Source organism: Nicotiana sylvestris, chromosome 3 (assembly GCF_000393655.2).
Source record: "Nicotiana sylvestris chromosome 3, ASM39365v2, whole genome shotgun sequence".
NCBI lineage: Eukaryota > Viridiplantae > Streptophyta > Magnoliopsida > Solanales > Solanaceae > Nicotiana > Nicotiana sylvestris.
In genome coordinates, this window is record NC_091059.1 from 128770965 (window position 1) to 128797931 (window position 26967).

The 26967-nt window shown below is 37.3% G+C and overlaps 2 protein-coding genes across 2 annotated transcripts; both read left to right on the top strand.

Annotated features, from left to right (window-relative positions):
* The first annotated feature begins 8092 nt into the window (after positions 1 to 8092).
* LOC104249121 (zinc finger CCCH domain-containing protein 48) lies at positions 8093 to 17406 on the top strand. Its single transcript, XM_009805500.2, has 9 exons — positions 8093 to 8865; positions 9461 to 9556; positions 10283 to 10372; positions 10553 to 10654; positions 10778 to 10921; positions 11079 to 11198; positions 11285 to 11344; positions 16654 to 16751; positions 16844 to 17406. Exons 1-9 carry the CDS (start codon positions 8395 to 8397, stop codon positions 16983 to 16985), a joined length of 1323 nt encoding a protein of 440 aa, XP_009803802.1. The 5' UTR covers positions 8093 to 8394; the 3' UTR covers positions 16986 to 17406.
* A 5012-nt stretch (positions 17407 to 22418) lies between these two features.
* On the top strand, positions 22419 to 23654 carry LOC104249104 (uncharacterized). The gene has a single exon (XM_009805483.2). It carries the CDS (start codon positions 22529 to 22531, stop codon positions 22892 to 22894), a length of 366 nt encoding a protein of 121 aa, XP_009803785.1. The 5' UTR covers positions 22419 to 22528; the 3' UTR covers positions 22895 to 23654.
* Positions 23655 to 26967: the final 3313 nt, after the last annotated feature.

Here is a 26967-nt window from a genome sequence, read left to right on the forward strand (position 1 = left end):
ATATGCTAAGAGTAATTCTGAAACAAAATACATTTTTAATACCAATTAACATTACGATAATCTGCTTTATCATCCCCTTCAGAACAACAAACAAAGGACACTCAGAACTTTTTCTTTTTTGCATTGGTATGAGATTTCTGAACATCAAGATACTCTTACTACTGAAATGCTTTTCAAATATATTACACTTTTAAAATTCAAGACGGTAAGATAATCAGAATTTATACATAAGACAGAACTAAAATGTGCAAGAACCAAATGAAAGAGTTTCCCAAACAAAGTCCAAAGAAGTCTAACATACCCAAACGGTGCTCCTCCCATATCACTTACTATAGTATTAAGAACACCCCAAGAACTCTGAGAAACAAGCCATCGAGCAAAAAGGGCAGCATTGGCTTGGGTCGTGAAAGAAGCAGCAGCCGAAATGGAGTAATCCTCAAGCTCAGCTAAATTGTGGGAGTCCCGAGAAAGTATTTCAAATAGCAGAAGTTGAAATCTCTATAGAAAATCCTCTTAATCCATTTTTTGAAGCTTTTATTTCATTTATTTTTCAACTTTTAAACCTCGAATTTGTTTCTTGATATTCTTTGTGCTTGTTTTTTCTTCAAATATGTGTGTGAATGGACCAGAGAGGTTAGAATGAGAGGTGATAACAAGAGAGGTGAGATGAGTGAGGTTAGCAGCTTGGTTCTGGTTGTAGAAGGGAAAGGGTCTAGTTTCTATGGGAATTGGGGATGGGGGTGATGGCTAGGGTCCCAAAATGGGGGTAAGGTTTTCATTCTCAGAGAGGAGAGAGTGCTAGAGTTGTTCTCTAGAGGGTGAGAGATCCGTCTCTGTTCCTAGAATGAAAGGGATTAGGGTTTTTATTAGAGATGAGGGGGAAGGGGCGACGAAACGGGGTCATTTGGTTAATGGGAGAAGCTGGACCGGTTGGGGAGATGGGTTGGGGCGGATTAATGGGAAATTTGGGCCAATTGGAATTGACTTTGGCCCAAAATCGAAATAGGACTACACAAAACCTTTTCTTTTTTTTCTTTTCATTTCACTTTTATCCATTAATTAAACTAAACATAATATGTAAACTAAAAATTGTAAAACTAATCCCTTACTACTTTATCTATCAATTTGTTAATTAATTACCTTAACAATATTAACTAATAAAATAAAATTATTAATTTTAAAACCAAAAGCTAAAAGATGTAAAATGACTAAGGTATTTTTGTGATTTTTGTTTAATAATGCAACTAATAAACGTAATTAAATCCTAAAATGCAAATAAAATCCTAAAATTCTATGCAATGAAGAATTTGGTGATTTCTTATAATTTTACGATATTAAATATGCAACTAAATACAAACAATAATTAACAAGAAATTCCTAGAAATTTTGTAAAATTAAAAATGATTAGGAAAATTTATTTTTTTGTGGATTTTGGAGGATTATTTTTTATCGAGAAAAAATTACATGCTCACAACTACCCCTCTTTGCTCGGAAATATGAAAGTTTTCGGGCAAAGATAAAGTGAGTAATTACGAGTAATTTTTGCCCGTTTGACAACTCCATTCTGAAGCATTTTGAAAACGTTTGACTGAACCTTGCTTTGGAGGTTGTCTACATATCCTTGGCTATAAAGGAATCAGGTCAGTGTAGTTCTGGGAATTTTAGTAGTTGGGACTACCAAAAAATCTGTGATTTTACTATTGTTGCTACTGTTACTACTTGCTGAACTCCTTATTACACCAAAATCAAAATGAAAAGAAACTAAACAAATCTATCAGCTATGAGTTACAAGGTTCCTATCTCTAAGTCTTCTGAAACTTGATCTTGAGTCTTGGCTGGTTCTTTATGCGACCCTGATTTGAACCTTGATGTTTGCTAGCTGCAGGTGCTAGTTCATTCTTCTTTGGCTTTTTTGGATCAAGACGGGACATGCAAAGCTTGTGACTTCAGTCATGTCTTGAGCAGTACACATCTTTTCTCCACTTCTGCATTTTGGATTCGCTTCTTTTCTTTTCTTTTCTTTATATTAGGTCGAGACTTCTTCTTTTGGTTATCTCAAACTTTGTGCCTCAAGGTAAAAAAAACCTGCTCAGACACCAGGACAAACAAAACGAACGAAATTTGTTGCCCTAATTTTCACTAGGAAAATTTCATGAGTTATTTGTAACAAAAGTCTATACTACTTCATTATTGAAAGCAATAAAAGGTCGGGATGAGTGTACACTGGGAAAATAGAGACTAGGGAGTGGAAACACTTTGTCTAAAATGAAAGCAACTAGAGAGTGGAGACCTTATGTCTAAAACAAAATCAACTAGAGAGTGGAGACCCTATATTGGAAAAGTGACTAGGGAATGAAGACCCTATGTCTAAAACAAAATCAACTAGGGAGTGGAGACTTAATGTTAAAAAGTGACTAGGGAGTGGGGGCCCTATGTCTAAAATAACTTCAACTAGGGAGTGAAGACCCTATGTTGGAAAAGTGACTAGGGAGTGGAGACCCTATATCTAAAATAAAATCAATTAGGGAGTGGTGATCCTATGTTGGAAAAACGACTAGGGAGTGGAGATCCAATGTCTAAAACAAAATCAACTAGGGAGTGGAGACCCTATATTGGAAAAGCGACTAGGGAGTAGAGACCTTATGCCTAAAACAAAATCAACTAGGGAGTGGAGACCCTATGTTGGAAAAGCGATTAGGGAATGGATACCCTATATGTAAAATAAATTCAACTAGGGAGTAGAGAACCTATGTTGGAAAAGCGACTAGGGAGTGAAGACACTATGTCTAAAACAAAATCAACTAGGGAGTGGAGACTCTATATTGGAAAAACGACTTGGGAGTGGAGACCCTATGTCTAAAACAAAATCAACTAGGGAGTGAAGATCCTATATTGGAAAAGTGACTAGGGAGTGGAGACTCTATGTCTAAAATAAAATCAACTAGGTAGGGGAGACCCTATGTTAGAAAAGGGACTAGGGAGTGGAGACCCTATGTCTACAAATAAAATCAACTAGGGAGTGGAGACCCTATGTTGGAAAATGCAGCTAGGGATTGGAGATCCTATACTACCATGATTTTGAACTTTTTTTTTTTTAGAGAATGAGTAAAATGCGGGAAAGAATTTGGAGAAGACTTCCTTTTTGTAGTTGTTGTTGCTGTTGAGCTATTTTACTCTTCGCACGGTTTCTTTTTGGCTGCACCTACTTTGTGCAAGGTTGATTTGGATTGCACCTGTTTCCTGTTTTTCAAACATAGAACAATTTGTCTATTTGAAACGATGGTTGGTTTTGTGGCCTTGAACTTTTCAATCACTTGATCTCGGCCCTTTCAACTGCAACTGGTTGTTTCCTGAATACCAATTGCATTTCTGACCCTAAAGAACCTCTAGTTTTTCCAAACTTTGCCATGACGGTTGGTCATGTGGGACTTAACCTTTTTCAACTTTGTTTTACCTTCATGAGAATTTCAATCTGATTTCCTTCTTTCAATTTTTAACTTTAGAGCATTGGGGAATCTTAGCCACTTGAGACTTAACCTTTTCAACTTCATTTTGCCTTTATAGGCACTTCAATTTGATTTCCTCCCTCCAAGATTTTTTAATTTTGAAGCATCGACCGTTATGGCCAGTCGGGGTCGACTTGAGGCCCCTGCCAAGGCTGGATGCTTTTTTTGCATATTAGCTTGTATCAAACGAAAGCCCTGTAAATCAGTCTTGCTATATCTTCTTTGCCTTAGTCTTTGGGACAAAGTTAGAACTAAAGGGGTTGAAAGAAAACAAACAGTGGAATGGAGAATGAGTTTAAACAAGAAGTGTCTCTTTCGGGGAAAGGAAAGAAGGACTTATCTAGAGTACATGCGGACTTCAATGAACATGACATGCCTTTTGACTAGATGCCAGGTCTATGTAAAACGTCCGACTCTCAAAAATTCATCACAGCTTTTGCCTCGAAATCGAGAAAACTTGCCTAGGACTATGTCGATACCAGTGGTTGTGAGGATCCTTGTTTTTATTAGTGGCGCCCTTTTTGGGTTTTCACAAACTGGCCTCTCTCATTTCTCTTCTCACCATCACCTTATAGTGCTCTTTGCGAGTTTTTACTAACAAGACTCTCTCATTTTAATTTCTCTACTTACCATTGTCTTACGGTGTCCGTGAGGGTTTTCACTAATATGACTCTCTCATTTTATTTCTCTCATTTGGTTGCATAAAATTCAAGTAATTGTATCCCCCCTTTGAATCTCTTTGCCAATTGATTGGAAGGACTTGAACAGGACTTGGGGTAATAAGAATCTGGATTGAATTAAACTTTGGAACTTTTCAGGTGAAACCATCGCGGAAACATTATAACAACTGTCCCAATTTCACTTTTGGGGGAATTTGGATTTTTGTTTTGGTGTGAATGAACCCCAGAGAGAGGCTGCCTATGTATCCTTTCGGAATCAAGTCGAATATAGTTCAAGAAACTTTGTTTTTGATTTTTTAATTTTCTCTTATTTTTCTTTTTCTTCTGTTTTGTTTTGTTTTCTCTTTCTTTTTTCCTTTCCTTTTCCTCTTTTTTTTTCATTTTCACTTCATATTTCTTTTGTCTTTTTATTTCCAACAACAATTTCAGGTTCCAAAGAGGGTAATCAAAGGAAGTCAACCGGCTCAAAGGGTTGGCAAAATGGTTAATAGTGTTTGGATAGCGAGAAAGAAAGCCTTCGTGGTCCCAATCAGAGCATTAATGTTATATTGAGGAAACATAGTATCTTTTGACTGCACCTGTATTGACAGTTGTTTCAAGGACATTTCCTTCGATGTTTTCCATGTACAACGCCCTCTTTTGGCAGTACTCTCGTTACCATGTATAGATCTTTCCAATCTGGAGCCAATTTTTCTTTAGTTGTTCTGATTCTTTATTTTATTTCCTTAAACCTATTTTCTTTGTATTCTGATTCTTGATTCACTATTTCGAAGTCTGACACCATTTTAGGATCTGAGCATGAAGTCCGCAAGCATGTCATGTTATTGAAATCTACATTTAACAGAACTAAAAAGAAAATAAGAAAAGTGACAAGATTAAGAAAAGAGACATTCCTGGATAATGAAATATCAATTTCATTTGATTTTTTTAATTTTTTTTTAATTTCAATGATAGAAGGGTTTACATTAGAAATCAACACAATAAAGTAAAACATCCAATCACACCTTGAGATAATCCGGACGCAGAAAGGATATCAAGACTAGCTACCGAGACTCCCATCTGATGGGGGAAACTTTCAGGCTTGGCGACCGATTTTTAGCTTTTCTTCTGCCTCGGTAATGCTTGCAAAGGCCTTCAGTGCCGGATCAAATTCCTCATCTTCATAAATCATTTCGACTACTGGCCAATTGGTGTGAGTATGAGAAGGATTGTTCATCATATTAGGGTCCTCTTCATCTCTAAACACTATTTCCTAGACCTCGATGAGGTCTTCCACTACTCTTTTAAGAGTCTAAAAATCTTCAGTATCATGTCCCACTACTCCAGAGTGGTATTCGCATCTAAAATCAGCTCGGTGCGAGGGAAATTCGGGGTTCAGCCGGTTCGGGGCCACTGGTTGTAGCAGACCTAGCTTAATTAGCTTTTGAAACAACTTGAATACGATTCACCAATAGGGGTGAACTGATTCCTTTTGAGAGTCTATTTTGGGCGAGGATTGTATTGGGGAACATTTGGTTGGATATTATATGGAGCTTGGTAGGGACGAGCATTTCTAGGAGGTGGAGCTCGACTTTGTGTATAATATTGTATCCGCGTGTAAGGTTTCACGTTCATCACCGCATAGAGAGGCGGTGCCACGGTATAAGCAACATCTTGATGGGGATAATAGTGTTTTGGGACCTTAGAAGGCATATATGATTGGTTGAATGCCCTGCGGGCCCCCTTCGAGCTTGAGGGATTAGGTATTATTTGCCTATTTGCTACGTGTTTGGATGTTGAGTACAACATATAGGTGAGGTGATGAGCACCTATGCATTGTTGTAGAGTCATAGCATGCGAGCGAGTTTTATTCTTGTAATTATTGTATTATTTGATCATATTGTTCATGCTTAGACTAACTATTCGTTATGTTGAGCAACTCTTATCGTATTTTACGGAATTTGGTATTGATTGAGTATTGACTCAAAGTTGAGGTTGGTATTGTGTAACTAAATGTTGAAGTAAGATTGGTTCTTGATATTTTTATCTCTCTGTTGTTATTGTTTATTGTTTTGGTGAATGAGAGTGTTAAAGCTCGAAGGGTGATGTCGTGCAATGTTTTGTGAGTGGTAGTTAATGCACGAAGGGTGATGCCGTGCCATGATATGTGAGTGTTAATATACGAAGGGTGATGTCGTGTCGTTTCTTTTGTTTATATGGTGAGGATGAGAGTTAATGCATGAATGGTGATACCGTACCGTTTCTGTTAATTATTATGGTGAGGTTGAGAGTAAAAGTACGAAAGGTGATGCCGTGCACTTGCCTTTAGTGTGTTTAATACTTTCATTGGTGCAAAGAATATTGTCTGGTGTGGTTTCTTTACTGTTACAGTTTTCTTTATCTTGTACTCCCCTCAGTTCCGCTCCCATTATTATTTGTTCAGCTTCTATTGGTTGTTAATATGCTCGTATATTGTTTAACTGCACAGATTTATGAATGTGTCTTGTCTTAGCCTCGCCACTACTTCACCGAGGTTAGACTCGACACTTACCAGTACATGGGGTCGGTTGTACTGATACTGCACTCTGCACTTTCTGTGCAGATTTTGGTACCGGATCAAGTTGACCCTGAGCCTAGCTGCTGGCTTGATCTGTTTGGAGACCCAAAGTAGTCATGTTTGGCGTCCACAGGCCTTGGCGTCCCCTTCTATGCATTTCCTTTACTGTTTCATTTGTATCAAAAACAGTTATATTTCCTTCAGACAACTTACTTATAGCTAAATCTTAGTAGTTCGTGGATTATGACACCAAATTCTTGGTAGTTGTGTATAAGTATTAAAGTTGTTATGGATTTCCGCGCTTTTCTTTTACCTTGTTATGGCTTATTTGATGTTTATCACCGAAAAACTTAAGAATTTGGCTTAATGATCTCTATTGTTGGCTTGCTTAGCAAGTGAAATGTTAGGCGCCATCACGGTCCCGATGATGAAAATTCGGGGTTGTGACAAAATCATAACTCTAGACCTCCTTAATCCATTCTCCAACCATTAACATCCATGTTTGTTAATTTACTACTTTAATTTATTAGTTAATTAGTTAGACATAAAAATCTTAATATTTATAACTTAGGAATTGTTCGAGCCTGTCTTCTGAGTGATATTGAACTGTTATAGTGAAACTTTAGTTCTCTGTGAGATTCGATTCCGGGCTTTTAGACCGAATTATATTTGCAGTGACCGCTTATTCTTTTTAGGACTAGAGTTGGGCGTGATTAGGACACTTATGTAGCTCATATATGTGACTTAGTTTGATTTAAGAAACAGATAAAAAAATAAAATAACCTAAATAATTAATAAAACTAACATAAAAAACTGACTTAATTAGTTTGATTCGTTTCATATATTTGATTTCTTTTTTAAAAATCCTGACTCAAATGAAACCATAACACCCTAAATGTGCTAAAAATATCAATATGAAATAATAAGGACGAATAAGTTCTATTATCCTATATTACTTGGTTCTTTAAATTCCCGGGATTTCACAAATAAGAAAAGAAAAAAATATTCCCTCTGTTTTAATTTAGATGACATGCTTTCTTTATTAGTCCATTCGAAAAAGAATGATGCATTTTTATAATTGGAAATAGTTCAACTTTAAACTCTTCATTTTACTTATTTTACCCTTAATGAGAAACTTTTATAACCACACATATGACCCCACAAAACTTTTACCCCTTAAGCTATTAAGACCATAAGTTTTAAAAATTTTCTTTTTTTCCCTTAAATTTCGTACTGAATCAAACTAGCTCATCTAAATTGAAACGGAGGCACTATTAGGTAGTAACTATTTTTCATAATCTTTTTTCTGGAATTTAGTTAAGAAAAGAGAAATTAAAAAGAAAAGAAACAATCCCATCAGTCACCAGGTCGTAAAGTTTACGCTGTCGTGTAACAAACAAATTGGGGATCCCTTCTTCCCTACTTGGCTCCAAATTTACTCTCTCTGCAACTCAGAAAATTAGGGTTTCCAATTCTCCAGTCCTATAAAAAGCCCTAATAATCGATTTGAAACAAACTCCTCTTCATATATCCATAATATCCAATCGTCAATTCATTGAGCTTCTTGTCAATGATTAAACCCTATTCACTCACTTGGGTTTATCTACCAAAGATCCACTGAAGATTGAATTGAAGATCACACACTGAGTATATTATAGTAGTATAGGGAGTAATGGATATGGATGGAAGCAAGCGCATTTTCCAACGGTTGGGTCCTCATTCACAAGGAGGGGACAACAACAGTAACAAACAGCAAAAAGTTTGTTTCCATTGGAGGGCAGGAAGGTGCAACAGATTTCCATGTCCTTTTTTGCATAGAGAATTACCGGCACCGCCACATCAGCAGCAACAGCAGCCGCATAATGGGATGCCGTCATCTTCATCGAAGCGGCCTCATGCTTTCTCTTCCGATTATGATAATCGAGGCAGTGCAGGCGGAGGAGGAATGCGTAGGAATCCGAATTTCAACAATACATGGGGGAGAACTGCTGCTGGCGGGGGTGCAGTTGTGAGGAAGATGGAGAAAGTTTGTAATTATTGGGTAAAAGGGAACTGTACATATGGTAATACTTGTAGGTTTTTGCATTCTTGGACTACTGGCGATTGCTTTACTTTGTTGACCCAACTCGAAGGCCACCAAAAGGTGATCAGTTGTACTTCTGTTGGATATCAATTTGTATAGTCTTGATTGTTTTATGGTTTAACAAGTATAGGAAAACTCATTATGTCATATGATGTGTTTTATTTGAATTGGAATGCTGTTATGGTCACAGCGGATGCAGGATTTGAACTTTAATTAGTTCCTATTCTAATTCTACCATATTCCATTAAGTTTACCTTACAACAACAACAACAACAACCCAGTATAATCCCACTTAGTGGGGTCTGGGGAGGGTAGTGTGTACGCAGACCTTACCCCTACCCTGAGGTAGAGAGGCTGTTTCCAAATAGACCCCGGGCATCCTTCCCTCCAAGAACTTCCCACCTTGCTCTTGGGGAGACTCGAACTCACAACCTCTTGGTTGGAAGTGGAGGTTGCTTACCATCAGAGCAACCCCTCTGATGGAGGTTGCTTACCATCAGAGTTTACCTTACTGGGTTCAAAATCTATTATTTGTACTTTCTTTAGGGAGTTTTCATATTGTTAACACATATATGTGGTCTAGCTCGGATGAACCTGTAGCTTATTCACTAGATTGCCCCCTGGTTATGGTAAATTAAATGGGTTTTGCAAACAGGTTGTTACAGGAATTGCTTTGCCATCAGGCTCGGATAAGCTTTATTCAGGGAGTACGGACAAGACAGTAAGAGTGTGGGATTGCCAATCTGGACAGGTTCTCCTCATTCTTTTCCTTTTCAGTTTTGAAGTTATGAAACACGAAAATTGGCATAGGAAAAATGTCTTCGTCGCTTGAAATCTTGATATTGTATAAAATTCACAGGGAAAACTAGGAAAGAATGTTACTTGCACGTCTCTGCTTCTTTCCCTGCTAGCTGAACTAAGCACTTTTCTCTATTAATTCCTGTTAAAAAGCATGGGAGTCAAAGCTTTGCTTTTTATTGCTGAATTCATGGTGAAATTAAACGAGGAAAGAGAATAGTGCAGAACAGTAATGTTATCTTTTGGTTGCATCAGATGTTAATAGCACACACCGTCTCAAAGATAAGGAGAATTCTTTCTCCAGTTTAGCATGTTACAAAAATAAAAATTGAAGTCACTTCCTTGCTGAAGGAAGAAGTAAAATGGAAAGAAAATATTGATTCAGTTTGACAAGTTGTAAGAAAACAAGCTGTCAATGGAAAGTGTGAAACTCTAAGCTACCCAGAGAGGGAAAAATTATTTTTGAAGCTGAATTTAAAGGAAAGACATCTTGGAACTTGTAATATATCATGTCTATGTGATAGACATCCTTCCAGATTTCCATTTGAAGATAGTCAATAAATCTCTTGCCTCTGAAACCTTCCCACAGGATATGATGATTTATTCTCTTCGTGAGACTAGTTTCTAGCTTTGGAGGATCATGAATGAATTCTTATGTTGTGGCTTCCTTCTGTTGTAGTGTGCAGGAGTTGTCAACTTTGATGGTGAAGTAGGTTGTATGCTTAGTGAAGGACCATGGATTTTTGTGGGTTTAACTAATCTCGTCAAGGTGAGCTGTGAACAGAATTATTTTCCCATCCTGCTCTCTTTACTGGCAGTTCATCTCTCTCTCTCTCTCTCTCTCTGCATCTTGTCGCATAGACATATGCTGACCTATTTTCAAATATGTACAACACTCTGAATATAGTGAATTTCATTCCTTACGTGGATGTGCGTGATAACTTCACAGGCATGGAATACTCAAACAGGAACTGACCTCAGTCTTGATGGGCCAGTTGGACAAGTCTATGCTCTTGTTGTTGGCAATGATATGCTCCTAGCTGGTACAGAGGTAGGTGTATACAGTTAGTTATAATTAAAAAAAAAAAAGGAAGAGGTATGGAATGGAAGTGCATGCCTGTACAACCTGGTCTCTCTATCTGAAATCTTGTAAATTAACTGGGAAGTACTGCAGGATGGGATATTAGCATGGAAATATAATGGGAGCACCAACTGTTTTGAACCAGCTGCACAATTGAAAGAACACACCCATCATGTGGTATCACTAGTCGTTGGAGCCAACAGACTATATTCTGGTTCCATGGACAATTCAATAAGAGTAAGTCGGTTGGACTGTGATGTGAATTCTCACATCATCTTATGTTTTCTATTTCGTCTTGATGCCTAGAGAAAGCTAGGGATTTTGAGTTCTACAGTTTGACCTAGATGTTGCAGTTGCTACCTTTTTGTTCTTACTGTTGCTATCATGACTTCAGGTATGGAACCTTGAAACTATGCAGTGTCTACAGATCTTGACAGGTCATACAAGTGTTGTTATGTCTGTTCTATGCTGGGATCAGTTTCTTTTATCATGTTCATTGGACCAAACAATAAAGGTTTATGTTTGTTCTTTTGCTTGAAATTCAGCTCTCTTAAGCTTATCCAATCATGTGTCGATTTGATTGTACTTGTTTTTTTATAGGTCTGGGCTGCTAACGAGAGTGGGAACTTGGAGGTTACGTATACTCACCAAGAGGAAAAGGTATAAGAGATTACTTCATCTGTCGATATTACTTAATGACATTTTGGTATATGCTCACATATCAGTATATTAACTACGTCAAAACTGAAACCATGTGTTAGAAAAAAGAGAGAACATAGAAAAGGAAAAGTGACAAGCTTAGAATTATCTATTAGTTTGATAGGGAAGACTGAAGGGAGTCATAAAGTGGTTGCTGGTTTATTGTTGATGGAATATTCATTAAATAATTATAAAGTTCTTTAACTAAATTTATAGTTGTGTTTCAAACTTTTTATACACTTGATAGGGAAAAGAGTGATAGAAGGGAGGATGAGGAGGTGTGTGTCCATTTTCGAGGAGAACGAGTTTGGTTTCATGCCGGGTCGGTCGACTACTGAAGCCATTCACCTTGTGAGGAGATTAGTGGAGCAGCATAGGGCGATGAAGAAGGACTTGCATATGATGTTCATTGACTTAGAGAAAGCTTATGACAAAGTCCCGAGAGAGGTTCTATGGAGATGTTTGGAGGCTAAGGGAGTACAGTAGCGTATATTCGAGTGATCCAGGACATGTATGATGAGCTAAGACACATGTAAGGACATCAGGAGGGGACTCTGAATACTTCCCGATTGAGATGGGGTTGCATCAGGGATCTGCACTTTGCCCATTTCTGTTTTCCTCGTTAATGGACACATTAACGCGACACATTCAAGGGGAGGTGCCTTGGTACATGTTATTTGCAGATGACATAGTTCTGATTGATGAGACGTGTGGTGGTGTCAACGAGAGGCTGGAGGTCGGGAGACATACCCTTCAAGCTGAGTAGGACCAAGACCAAATACTTGTAGTGCAAGTTCAGCGGCGTTGCCCAAGAACCGGACGGGGATGAGGCTTGATGCGCAGTCATTCCCAGGAGAGAGAGTTTTAAGTACCTTGGGTTTGTGATTCAGAGTGATGGGGAGATAGGTGAGGATGTCACACATCATATTGGAGCAGGGTAGATGAAGTGGATGCCGCTTCCGCTGTCTTGTGCGATAAGAATGTGCCGTTGAGATTTAAAAGGAAGTTCTACGAGGTAGTGGTTAGACCGACTATGTTGTATGGGGCAGATTGCTGGCCGGTTAAGAACTCCCATGTCCAGCAGATGAAAGTAGCAGAGATAAAGATGTTGAGATGGATGTGTGGGCACACGAGGTTAGATAGAATTAGGAATGAAGTTATTAGGGACAAGGTGGGAGTGACCCCTGTGGAGGTAAAGATGCGCGAGGCGAGGCTGAGATGGTTCGGGCATGTTAAGAGGAGAAACACAGATGCCCCAGTCAGGAGGTGTGAGAGTTTGACCTTGGGGGGTAAAAGGAAGGGTAGAGGTAGGCCGAAGAAGTCTCGAGGAGGGGTGATCAGGCAGGATGTGTCGCAGCTTGAGCTTACTGAGGACATGATCCTTGATAGGAGGGTGTGGAGGTTGAGAACTAGGGTAGAAGGTTGGTATGTAGCTGAGCGTTTCCCTTTGTCTTCCTTAGTTAAACAATATTAGTGTTAGTATGGTATCCATTTTACCCTTAGTTTGCTATTTTCACATATCTTGTATCGTTAGTACTTGCCATCAGTATTCCTTTAGTTTGATATCATTATATATCTTGCACTGTTATTACTTGTGATAAGTACTTCTTTCATCTTCCCCTTTGTTATTTTGGATTTAGTTTTCTAAATATCATGTATTGTTATTTCTTGCTATCAGTGCTTCTTACATCTTCTCTTTAGCCGAGGGTCTTCCGAAAACAGACTCTTTGCCCTACCAGAGTAGGGGGAAGGCTGCGTACATCCTACCCTTCCCAGACCCCATTTGTGGGAATACACTGGGATGATGATGTGTTGTTGTTGATAGGGAAGAGAGTCATAAAGTGGTTTAAGTTTATTGTTGATGGAATTTTCGTTAAATAATTATAAAGTATAACTAAATTTACAGTTGTGTTTCAAACTTTTAATACACTTGCTAGATCAAAAAGTTAGACTACATTGATGTTATTGAATATTCTAACTTAATTAGTAAAAGAGTAATATATGTAATACAAACTAAAAGGAAAATTAATACACCCATCGTCCCAAATGAATGATAGGGTTATTAGAACTTATTAATTTTGTTTGTTTCGGATGATGATTGCTCTGTTTTGTTTAAAATACAAATACAAAATTATATATTTGGAACTGCAATAAAATTCTAGAAAGCACTCCTTTATAATTGAGATATTCGAAAAATGTTTGAGAAAATTGTAGCAAAAGAAAATGTTATTTGAATATCCAGATTGTAAGGGCATTTTGGCCAAGCAAAAATTTGAGTGAATATTTTTTTAATTATGAATTGAATTCTGACAACTTGGGCCTTTTACTGAATAAGTATGTTTCATACAATTATTATGTTAAGTTGCTAAATAAAGATAGTATAACATACAAGCTAAAAAATTAACTAAGTGCTGTAAAAGAAGTGAACATTTAGATTTTTGAAATAGAATTTCGATTTTAATTTATTATTCAGCTCTAATGAAAACAAGATAGGATATTATGTTAGCATCAGAGATAGGAGATTAGCTAAACAATTGAGTATATTGGGTGGGAAATGGAAGTAAAAGAGAGCAAGATTTAGTGATGTGGGACAAGAGAATCTGGGAATGATAGGAAAAAGATGGTTGCTTGCCGTTCACTTTCGTTGGCATTGGATGAATAAACATTTTAAGGCCCTGCTGAGGAAACAAAAGGAAAAGCCTTCGTCGGATTTCCCCGTGTGGAAGGCTTATGGAGCTGGCCATGAGTCATAGGGTGGTTCTGATTTCAATACCCGTCAAAATCTGCAAGGACTAATATTAGTGTGGACAGGTGCTCTCAGAATTACAGAAGTTAATACTTAATAAAGATTCTTCAGAAGTGGTTTTGGAGTTCTCTCTAATTGATCCTCCTCCTCCTTGCGGAAGACCATATACATGGTTTGGAAATAATATTGATACCTTTGCTTCTAGAGTTGATAGATTCTTTTTAATCAAACGTATTAAATTTCTAAAGCAAAGAGTACATTCTGCAGTTTCATCTGTTGTCATTGGTCGTTGTCCTATTTTACTGGAGTGTGGGAGTGAGACAAAACAAAACCATATTCGAGATCGACTGGTTGAGATGCGTTAGATAGTTATGGTTTTGAGGATTTAGTGGTCAAATGGTGGAAGTTAGACATAAAGGAATAAAACATTAAGATGCTTGATCCTTGTAAAAAAAACACTAAGATGTCTGAATAATTGAAAGAAAATAAATCCAGAATTAGAGAGAATTGTACAGATGGATAGCATGATGGGGAGCGCGTGCGAAGATGTGGCAAAAAAATTGGCATTGCTCTATAAACCGGGATATATTTCTAAAACCTGTCCTGGAGACCAAAGCTCAAATCTTCTGGGTTTACAAGTTGGTAAAAAGGCTAAACAATTTAAAGAATATCAAGAACTCATAACGAATGCAACTCAATTAACAAAATGGAAATAAGTGGGAATTCAGAGGAAGATCCTGTTCATCACACATTGGAATTATGAATCACGAGAACCTCTTGACCAAACTGGAGCGATTATAACTTAGCTACCGCATCGGTTGAATAGAAGGAATGGTTACAAAGACCATTTATAGAGATTGGAGAAGGAAGTTGAACAGGTCATCAAACAACTCGTTGGAGATGAAGTTCCTGGCTAGTCTGTTTCACCATGACAACTTTTCAGAGATGCTGAGTACCGGTGATACATTAATTTATGTGGTGCTGAAGAAAGGGAACTACTATATCTGAGGGTTTTATATTACTGGTTTTCGAGCCAGTGTCTGGCCTCCATATGAATCTGCCAAGAAAAACTATTTATTCACGGCAGTTTATTTTGGGCAACATAGAAATGTTCCCACCCTCTATCTTGGGTTGCATTTGGGAGCAAAATTTCAGGACAATGGAGTCTACAAAAGAAATGAAAAAAAGCTGGCGCCTTTGGAAGAAGCAATATGTCTATTTTGGGAAAGATTGACTTAGATAATAGTATATCCGCTAACCTATCGAATGTTCATGGTGCATATTCCAGATAAAACTGAGAATGTTAACACATTAAGAAATGATTTTCTATTGGGAGATAATCAGGATAGGAAGGAGCTGCATCTTAGTGTGATGTAAAGCAATCTTAAAATATGGTGGCCGAAAGGCGGGGAACTTATGACTGCATAATAAGAGTCTCTTGTTCGAATATGGCTGGGGATTTGATGTTGGAAGAGAAGAACTGTGAAAGGTGTTTAAAAAAAAAGACATAAAATGACTGGTGGGCTAGATCTGGTACCTTATCTTATAGAGTTGCAATTTGGAAATGCATTAGAAATCTCCAGGAATAGTTCCTAGATAAGTAAGATCTAATAGGAAGAAGGATAAATTTGTTGGCAGTCTAGCAGATATATAATACTACTTTGTAAGACAGGTTTCCAGATTTATACATGCTTTCGATTAATAAATAAAGCTCTCTAGCGGAATGTCTTAGTGGGTGTAACTGGAATGTCCAATTTAGGAGGAACTGGAATGACTGGGAGTTGAAGAGTTAATTTTCTATTGGAACATTAAAGAAGGTGCTTTTTTCTGTGCCTCTGGTAGAATATCTCAGTATGGGGATTGGATTCGGAAAATTCAACTACTGGAAGAATGAGGAGGCGAGGTTGATTGAAGACCAAAGTGATTCTCTGAATTGGATGGCTGGAGGGGATGGTAAATTTCTGAACGGTCATGTTTGAGACAAGTGTCAATAGCCTTGGAGGAAGATATGGAAAACCAGTGCACCCCGTAGGGCCCTTTATTTGCTATCTTAATTTATCATTTGAAAAAAATAAACTATGTTGCTCGGACTCTCTGGTAATGCCGCCGGGTGTGTGTCAAATCCTCCAAAAGTAGTGCATTTTTGGATGATCCAACACGGGTGCAGCGGCACATAGCCAACATTTGCGAATGTTTGATTTTAGAACTTTTATTTTTTTAATTATGTCTAGTTATCTATTTCAGTCTGGACAAAAATACAAAGTCAGTGCCCGAGATTTGCCAAAACATTACACATTTTGGAGTTTGACCGCGTATTCTAAATCATGTTATACAATTCTGGACGGGAATCCACTATTGCATTAGTGATTTGAGTAATTGCATATAGATCAGAAAAATGAAGCTTGCTTGCTTCATCTATCAAACTCCGATGATATAGTTAATGCATAACTTTTTTGATAAACAATGAGATTTTCCCATTTTGTACATGTTTGCTCTGCCATCTAACAATGTTGTCTATCTATAGGGTGTGCTAGCTCTCTGTGGCATGCATGATTCAGAAGCAAAGCCTGTATTGCTCTGCTCTTGCAATGACAAAACGATTCACGTCTATGATTTGCCATCGTAAGCTTCACACTCAGCCTTTATGTTGTTGGAATTCATTGTTGGTTCCTGTTATTGAATGGATCATTTACAACATTTCTTCTTCTGGTTAGCTTTTCCGAGAGGGGGAAAATATTCTCGAAGGAGGTCGTTCGTCGAATTGAGATCGGTCCTGGTGGTTTATTTTTTACCGGTGATGAATCAGGTCAACTTAGAGTTTGGAAGTGGTTAACTGAATCCAGCAGTACAGCTTGAGAGGATTGCTGCATCTATAGTGATAATATCCTTGTTATTGGCCAGCAGTTATCTTGTTATTCTTCTCCTGTTGAGAAAATGTACCAAGCAAGGGAATATATAATAAGATAAAGTAGTATCAGTTTTGATTTTTCAGAGGTAGGACTCCAGGTCACGTCCTAGCAGCCCGGCTTAGGAGCCTTGCCGTTTTTGTTGCTTTTAACTATTGAGCTCTTGATGGGATCCAGGCATATTTTTTCTTAGTCTGGTTTGTACTCAAAATCATATGATATTCATGTAATTCTCTGGAGGACATTTCTGGTCTTCTCCTCTTGATGAATCAGGTCGTTCACGAGTTATGGATGTAGCTCAAAAAGTCCTTGTGTAACCTTGAATAAGATATGCACGACCAGAAGACTGAAAGCTTGTTCATTGTGAACTATGTTTCTATGAGTGCAATTCCACCGAGTAGTATTATAGAAGTTAGTATTCCTAGAGAATGGTATAGAATTATTTCTTATCTTTCGTGTTACTTCTGTAAGGACTTATTTTAACAGTCTTCTAAATAGGCATGTTTGGTTATAGTTTGGTGACTTCGTTTTTAATTCTTTTTTGAGGTAAGTTTGGAAGCTGGCTGCTTTGCTATTAGTTGTAAATAGGGGCGGCAAAATGGTTAAAAGAAAACAGTTAACCACCCATATTATCCACTAAAAAATGGGTTGGATAATGAACTTTTTAAAAATGGGTCAAATATGGATAAAAACTATATTATTCATTTAGAAAATGGATAATCAATGGGTCTAACTTTTACATTTGTAAAACCTCAAATTGGGAGTTCCTCAAGTTAGGGAGACTAAGAATTCTTCCAAAAGTGATCATATGCAAGAAGTCATGGATAATATGGTCCGCCGGTTAACCCGTTTTTTATCCGTATTAAATATGGGTCGGGTCGGATAATTTATCCGTTTTTTCATCATTACCCGTCTTCATCCCGAACCATATCCGACCCGACCCGCCCGTTTGACACTCCTAGTTGTAAGTTTGCTAGCGCTTGACTAGGAGCAAAACAGAAATTAAAGGTAGTCTAATATGTTCTTACGAATCTAAAGATCTCTCAAATTGGAAGAAAGAGCTCTTCCCGTCTCCAACTTTGCCATTTTCTTCTAGTGCATTGCTGTAACAGCGAAAAACTAAGGAAGAAAGCAGTATACCTGCATTGCTCTATTTTCTCCCGAATGGTTGAAGCCTTGAAGAGAAAACCCCAAATATGTATGTAGTTCAAGCTCCCGTTACTTAGTCTAAATATTATTGTACACTTTAAAATCTACGCTATTATCTTTTTGAACCTCTTCTATACCAATTTACTTTTCCATCTTTCTATTTTTATTTTTAAAAGGTTGGCATAAAAGGTACTAACATGCTGTATCATTTATGACCAGTATGGATGGACAGGTATTTTGATCGGGTGCAAAGTTCAATCTATATTGTGTAAGGAGTGTCAATGCATTTAAATCCCCTTACATAATCTCCTTTTAACGAGTCTCCTGTATTGGGCAGACTGACAAAACATCACTCCCTCTCAAAATTTTGGCGGCCACTCTGATTTCTCCACTGCCTTAGAGATTTTCTACAGACCTCTACTTCTTTTTCTTCCCTTCCTAGAATCTGTTCTGGCTGAAAAAAAGGGACCAAATTAAAACTTTGTTTCCTGTTCAAGTTTTATTCTTCATTTATTTTTTCATACTTTCAACTCCCTTCTCTATATCCATCACCCTCATTTTCGTTTTGAGCTGCCGCTATTGACACGCTCCCTAGTCCAGAAGAAAGGTATTTTTCCAACTCTGCTGAGACTAATAATGTATGTGCTTTCTTGTTTGGAAGGTTCTTAACATATACTACTTGGGTTTGAGCTGCCGCTGTTGACACACCTCACACCTTTCCTAGTCCAGAAATAAAGGTATTCTTCCTACCCTGTTGAGACTAATGTATTTTGTTTCTAGTTTTGACCATCTTGTACTTGTTTGCAGCATTTCTGTCAACAATACTGCCTTAGGAATGTCATTTGTTCAATGTTGACTTTCCGTCTGCATGTCTATAAATGAAATCAGCCGATTCACTAAATAATGATTCATGATTTCAGCAGTAAACCATAAGAAACCTTGGGTAAACATAAAACTTACATATGAACTGCTCCAGTCTCTATACCTCTTAAACGCCTCAACCTGAATCACCTACCACTATGCATCGGGGAAAGGAGCCGCTCCATAAAATCTCATGAGATTTAAGTTTGGGACTGGCAAGCCAAACCTTAGATAAATGTTTAGAAGTTTGGGACTGGCAAGCCAAATTTCAGATAAATGTTTGAGGCTTGGTACTGCCAGACAAAATACACGCACAAGCAATATGTCAAATCTCCGACAAGATTTGTAACATCATAGATGGTTTTTTTATTTTTTATTTCAGTCTCGTATGTATGAGGATGATTTTGAAGTAGTTATAACTTTTGAATGTTTTTGAACTTCAGCTATGCTCTAAATAGGGGTCCTAAAATTGGCTATTCGTGCTCTTGTCTCTTTGCCTTTCACTTTCCTTCGTTCCCTCCCGAAATTAAGGCTTTATGTTCGTTCCTTTTCCACTGATAAAATAACCGGGAACTACTGCAGGATGGGATATCGGCATGGAAATATAATGGGAACACCAACTATTTTGGATCTTCTGCAGCATTGAGAGGACACACCAATCCTGTAGTATCACTGGTCATTGGAGCCAATAGACTATATTCTGGTTCTATGGAAAATTCAATAAGAGTAAGTTGGTTGGGATGCAATATGGATTAGCAGATCATCTTATATATGTTTTTCTATTTCCTCTTCATGTGTAGAGAAAGCTAGGTATTCTAGAGTTCTGCATTTTGACCTAGATTATGCAGTTGCTACTAGTCTGTTCTGTGTTGTTACTATTATGTCTACACTTGGAACTTTTCGGTGTCTACATATCTTGACAGATCATACAAGTGTTGTTATATATGTCTGTTATCATGTTCATTGGACCAAATAATTAATGTGTGTGTATGCTTGGAATTCAGCTCTCTTTAGTTTATCCAATCATGTGTTGATTTGACTGTGCTTGTTGCTAATGAGAGCGGGAAGTTGGAAGTAAAAGGGAGCGAGATTGTAGTAATGTGGGACAACAGAGTCAAAATTAGGTTGCTTGCAATTGCTATTCAATTTCGTTGGTATTGGACGAATAAAGACTAGATCTAAGTGGCTGTTTCTCTTGCGTATGGGGCACGAGAAAACAAAGGACAGGCCTCTTATTACAATTCACACTGCGAAAGGCTCATTGGGGGGGGGGGGGGGGGTTATTTCAATACCAGCAAAATCTGCTAGGACTAATAATATTGTGGTTCTGGAGTTCTCTCTAATTCATCCTCCTCTTCGCGGAGGACAATTTACGTGGGTTTACAAGTAATAATCATAATTTGATAGATTTTTCCATGGGATGACACTTTTAAATTCTAAAGCAAATTAAGTTTAGCCTGGAGTTTCATATGTGATCATTGATTGTTGTCTTGTTTTACTGGAGATCATTGGTCGACTCGTGGTAGAATGGTGATGGTTATTGAGGATTTAGTGGTCAAGTGGCGGACCAGACTGGGAAGATAGATACTAATAAGTTAGTATTTAGTATCCAGCCTAGTGCTGTATAGAGCTATATATATATATATTGAATACATGTGTTTAAGGTGGAAAATGGTCACGTCTATATGTTGAGGATATATATACTTTAATTTATGTGGGGCTGAAGTAAGGCAACTACTATATCAGAGGGTTTTATATTACTGGGTTTCGACCCAATGTTGGGACTCCAAATTAATATGCCAACAACTATTTATTCACAGCAGTTATTTTGGGGTGCAATATGGAACCTACACTCTTATCTTGGGCTTCATTTGGGATAAAAATTCAGGACAGTGTGGTGACCATAATAAGTCTTTTTCACATATGGTTGGGGATTTAATGTTGGAAGAGGATGTAAATAGGTGTCCAGATTTATACATGCTTGTGATTAAGAAAAAGACAGAATATGATTGGTCTGCTAGACCTGGTGCCAAAAAAAAAAAAAAAAAAAAAAACCTCCTTCACACACAAGGAAAGAAATTGTTCAAGAATGATATGGTAGTACATATTTGTTAAATAAAGATACATAGTGCGCAAATTTTGGAATGAGTAATATATTTGTTAAATTCCATAGTATTGATAAATACATCCTAATAAGTATAAATTATAGCCAATGAAAAGAAAGGGGAATATTTGCAGCAAATGATTCTAATTCTAATCATGTCAAAAAAGAGCGCACAAAAAGGATTGACAAGGTCAAGAAGCTGATGGTTTGAAACTTATTTTAGCACGCGAAGTGCAAGTAGCCAGAACGCCATTGTAGAAGAAAGTGAGCATTTGGTCCAGTCTATGAATATAGGCACAATCCTATTCCTATTTGACTTGGGGTTTTAGGTTTTAGGTTTGGTTTCTGATGGCTACAACTTTTCCATGAATTGGTATATCATAAAAACTTACGTACTTATATCAAACAATATTAATTTCTATAGTTATATTATGACCAATCTGAGAATATGTATTAATTAACTATAATTTGGTAATATGATTGTTATATAAAAATATGTGTCATATATTTATTGGGTTGGTCTATTGGGGAAGGTAATTAGCCTTTCCTTCACGTCATTCACCTTCCCCACTAGCTCAAACACAGCATTTTTGTTCTCGTTGACATTGAGATTTTTCCTCCTAATTCTATTCCGGAAGTGCTTTAGTTATCATTTGGTATTTTCTTTTAGTAAATTATTGTTAATTCAAGCGAGGTTTTGGTGGTATTAATTAGTATTACGTTTACGTATTTGGTGGTAATAGAAATTTAAAACCTGTCCATGTTGCTGATGGTAGGTTAGTTACGAGAAGAAAAATAAGTTAATATAATATTGTTCCTAATTTAAGGAACTCATTTTTATATTAAGTACTAATATTACTCATTTAAATTCGATTTTACATTTAGTCAATGGTTATCAGAAAGGAATCAGTTAGAATCATGATGTCTTTATAATAACGTAAACTTGTAGTTTCTAACTATTTAAATTGAATGTCGACGTCATGGTTTACGAATTAGCAGCCAAATAGTACTCACATATAACTTATTGGAAGGCTACATCCAGCCCAGGAGAAATTAATTTGTAGTATACTTTCATGCCAAATAATTAACTTTGGCTCCAAACAGTATTTCTATAAACTTTTTCATATGTCAAACTGAATATTTTGGTTACCTAATCAAGTTCTCATAAATCATAACGGTCTCGCATAATTTTGGTGAACATAAAATAAGTACACGCCAAATTGTAGTTCAACTCAACTTCCCTAATAAACAACCAAAATATCAGAAGTCTTCGAACCTAAAGCCCACACAAAACTCTCGAACTATTATTATCCATATAAATACTAATCTCTTCACCATCTTTTATACACATCTAATCATCTTCTCTCCTTCTCCTCACAATGGCTTCTGTATCAGTTAAAAACAGATCCAAAATAAAAACTACAATACTCATTGCATCTGATGTAGCTTCATGGTTGTGTGCTATTAGCCTTATGGCACTTGTATTAATGAGTTCTGTTAAGGAAAACAACGCTGGGAATTGGGAAAATTCTGTCGTCAGAGGAAAGCAGCTGCACCTGTCTCATAATCGACCATGCGATGAAATATATGTAGTTGGAGAAGGAGAAACATTACATACAATCAGTGACAAGTGTGGTGATCCTTATATTGTTGAAAGGAATCCACATATTCATGATCCTGATGATGTTTTTCCTGGTCTTGTTATCAAGGTTGTTCCTTCCAACCACAACAAGTCATTGAGATAGTACAAGTACCTTTTTGATGGAACAATATTTTGCCTTTCTCTTTTTTCTTCCTAAAAAATAAATGTGCTCTGTACATGTATAGGAATAAACTTGAGCATAAATTATTACTGAAATTAAAAGCACAATACTGATACACACATATATATATATATATATATATATACTTCTTCCTTAGAACTTGTTTTCCCTATTTGATCTTCAAAATCTCATGGAAATGTTAAAATTCTGTTTCGCCATCCCATGATTAGCAACATCATATTATAATGGCTTCTATGCTCTCTCTCTCTTAATACATCATGGCATGATCATTAATCAGTAAAGTTTTATGGTGTGTCTCACACAACTGACATTAGTTGTGTGAGGCCTCTTTGTATAGGGAAAAATTGAGTTTATATATATTGAATTGATTGAAAGATGATATGTCATGACACGAAGGCTGGTCAAAGAATGATGATTAGCAAAGAGGCACGAGTTGTAACAGATACGAGCAGGGACACAAGTAGAGGCGCGAGCAGTTACTCAAAAGACTCGACGCTCATACCTATTTAGATCCGCAAATTAAGGAGAATGAATCTGACAATACAAGAGAGTACATATACAATATTTAATAAGCATTAAATACTAAAAATGTTAGAGAATTTGTATTAAATTACAATGATTATGTAACGTAACATTTAATGCCTTTAATTGTCTATAATGACCTGATTATGACAAAGGCAAAACATATATCTTGGAAATAGCTATAAAAAGGAGAAAACCAGTCATTTGTAAGGACACGAGAAATCATCTTAATATACTGGTTTACTTTGTTTTCTTCTATCTATCTTATTGTTAGCAAAATCAATTTCCCTTATTCATTTCTGATTATCAGTACCCGAGTTCTTCTAAATTAAAGTTTTGACCGAAGTTCAACTTTTTGGTTAAACAAATTGGTTCCGTTGCCGGGACTCTGATAATCTATTCTTTCTTAGCCTAACCTTTTTTGTTGCATCAACCATGTCAAACATTAATGATAACACCCAAGGAAACCAAGGAAACCATCAACTCTAGGGGAATCCACAGGATGATCACACCTCGAGAAGGTACTCCTGATGGATCTCATGCAAATGGAAACGCTCAATTTGAAAATGATGAAGCTATCAATGAAGCTTTGCAAAAGCTAATCTCTCAACAGGTCAATAAAGCTCTTGAGGCCTTTGTCAACCAGTTACCTGTTGCACCACCAACACCCACTCCAAATAACAACACTTTGGAGAACCCTCGTTCTGGGCTTGCTAATTCAGGCAGTGGTGGAATCCCCAGCGAGTCACGAGAAGGAGAACCATGTAACTTAGTCAATTCTGATTTATAAAATTTAGTACTAACATTGCAAAAACAGCTCAAGGAGCAAAGTGACCGCATAAAGCAAATACCTGGAGTACCGCCCGTAATCAAAGGGATAGATACGGATAAATATTCACAACAACCTTGAAAGCCAAGTGCTGCTCCCTTCCCAATTCCAAAGAAATTCAAAATGCTCGATATTCCAAAATACGATGGAACAACTGATCCATGAGACCACGTGACTGCATTCACAACAGGCGTAAAAGGCAACGACTTGACCAAACAAGAAATTGAATCAGTATTAGTCAAAAAATTCGGTGAAACACTCACTAAGGGAGCATTAACATGGTATTCTCTTTTACCCAAAAATTTCATAAATTCTTTTGCTGAGCTTGCAGATTCATTTATCAAAGCACATTCGGGAGCTCAAAAAGTCGAAAAAAGAATGAAAGATATTTTCAAAATCAAGCAAAGGGGCTTAGAGTTGCTTAGAGAGTTCGTGGATAGGTTCCGGCGTGAAAGAATGATGTTACCGCGTGTACCTGACAATTGGGCGGCTATAGCCTTCACTAGTAATTTGAATGAAAAAAGCTCAGAAACCACGAGGCAACTCAAGGAAAGTCTTCGTGAATTCTCAGCAACAACGTGGAATGACGTTTACAACAGGTATAGCATAAAGCTAAGGATAGAAGAGGATATTATCTCACGGTCTCAAAAAGAGAAAAAGGTAAGTTCGAGACGGGCGAAAACCGAAAAAAGGTCCGGTAAAAACAGGTACGAACTATATATAGGCCCAACAGGAAAAGATTCACGATCAAAACAGGACAATACAAGGTACGATCATAGATCGAGGAATAGAGAGTCGGGCTCATCATCAAGAATTGGGAATGATCGAAACACACGAGAGTCACAGGATGATGATAGAAACTTGAAGGCAAGATTCGGCAGTTATAATTTTAATGTGAGCACTTCCGAGCTCGTAGCTGTTTTAAGAAGCATGGGTGACAAGGTGCGGTGGCCAAAAGAAATGAGATCGAATCCAAACAGGCGCAATCCTGATCACTGGTGCGAATTCCATAATGATCATGGTCATAAAACGACAGACTGTAGGTTGCTACAAGGCGAAGTTGATCACCTATTAAAACAAGGGTATCTCACCAAATTATTTAGTGAGAAAGGTAAGCAAGCATACATGAAGAATAGGCAGGAGCCCCCTAAACCACCTTCTCTCAAAAGGTCCGTTAATGTTATAAGCAGAGGTGAAGACATCAATGGTGTGACGTACACAACAACCAATAAAGTTTCCAAAGTCATAATTACCCATGGGAAGTGGGTGCAACATGTCTTAGAGGAAGAAAGTATTATGTTTGATGATGCAGATGCAGATGATACTTGTACATGATACTAATGTGAAACGAGTTTTGATTGATCCAGGTAGTTCCGTGAACATTATTCTGCTAAGAGTACTATGCGAGATGCAAGCTGAAGATAAATTAATACCAAAGGCGCATACTTTGTCTGGATTTGACAATTCCAGCATCGTGATGAAATGGGAGGTAATACTTACTACATTCGCAGAAGGAGTTGTCAAAGATACAAAGTTTCAGGTGGTAGATATGGAGACGACTTACAATATGATTCTCGGGAGACCATATATCCACGAGATGGATGTTGTTCCGTCGACCTTACACCAAGTAATTAAATTTCCATCACCATGGGGAATATGTCAAATCTGTGGGGATCAATAGACATCCAGGAGCATAAACTCTGCAGCAGATTCAAGTACGATAAACGAAGAAAAATAACAGTTACAGAATCCAGTTGAGGGTACCACAACACAAACCTCAATTGAACAAGGGCGAACATATGTGGACTCAAGGCCTGATGCCATTCAAGAACTAGAGGAAAACAAAAATATCAAAACAACAATTAAAGAACTGGAGGCTGTAGTGTTATCCATACAATGGCCTGAAAGAAAAGTCTACGTAGGGGCCAATCTAAGCCAGGACATGAAAGGTAAGTTAATTGAGTTTTTGAAAACTAACATGGATTGTTTTGCTTGGTCCCATTCTGGTATGATAGGGATACCACTAGAGGTAATGACTCACAAATTAAATAAAGACCCATCATATCCGCCTGTCAAACAAAAGAAGAGAAAACAAGGAACTTTAAAAAATTAGGTGATTCAAGATGAGGTCCAAAAAGTACTAAAAATTGGGTCTATCCGCGAGGTAACGTATCCTAATTGGTTAGCCAATACTGTTGTGGTACCGAAAAATAATGGTAAATGGCAAGTTTGTGTAGATTACACAGACCTTAACAAAGCTTGTCCTAAAGATTCTTTTCCATTACCACATATAGATCAACTAATTGATGCTACTGCAGGACATGAATTGTTAAGCTTTTTAGATGCGTATTCAGGATACAACCAGATCAAAATGGATCCTATAGATGAATAAAAAACTTCATTTATAACAGACAGGGGGACTTACTGTTATAAAGTGATGCCTTTTGGTCTCAAAAATGCTAGTGCAACATATCAAAGACTAGTGACCAAAATGTTTCAAGAACATTTGGGAAAAACTATGGAGGTCTATATAAACGATATGCTCGTTAAAACTCAACATTCAGGGGATCATATATCACACTTCCTTGATACGTTTAAGATCTTGCGAAAATTCAATATGAAATTAAATCCTGAGAAATGTGCATTCGGTGTTGCATTAGGTAAGTTTTTGGTTTTTCTTGTT

Excerpts from the sequence above, each read along its gene's own strand:
- LOC104249121 (XM_009805500.2), top strand. The coding sequence starts at position 8,395 with ATGGATATGGATGGAAGCAAGCGCATTTTCCAACGGTTGGGTCCTCAT. Across the intron at positions 8,866-9,460 it reads AACTCGAAGGCCACCAAAAG|GTTGTTACAGGAATTGCTTT; the intron begins GTGATCAGTTGT and ends TTTTGCAAACAG. Across the intron at positions 11,345-16,653 it reads ATACTCACCAAGAGGAAAAG|GGTGTGCTAGCTCTCTGTGG; the intron begins GTATAAGAGATT and ends GTCTATCTATAG.
- LOC104249104 (XM_009805483.2), top strand. The coding sequence starts at position 22,529 with ATGGCTTCTGTATCAGTTAAAAACAGATCCAAAATAAAAACTACAATA.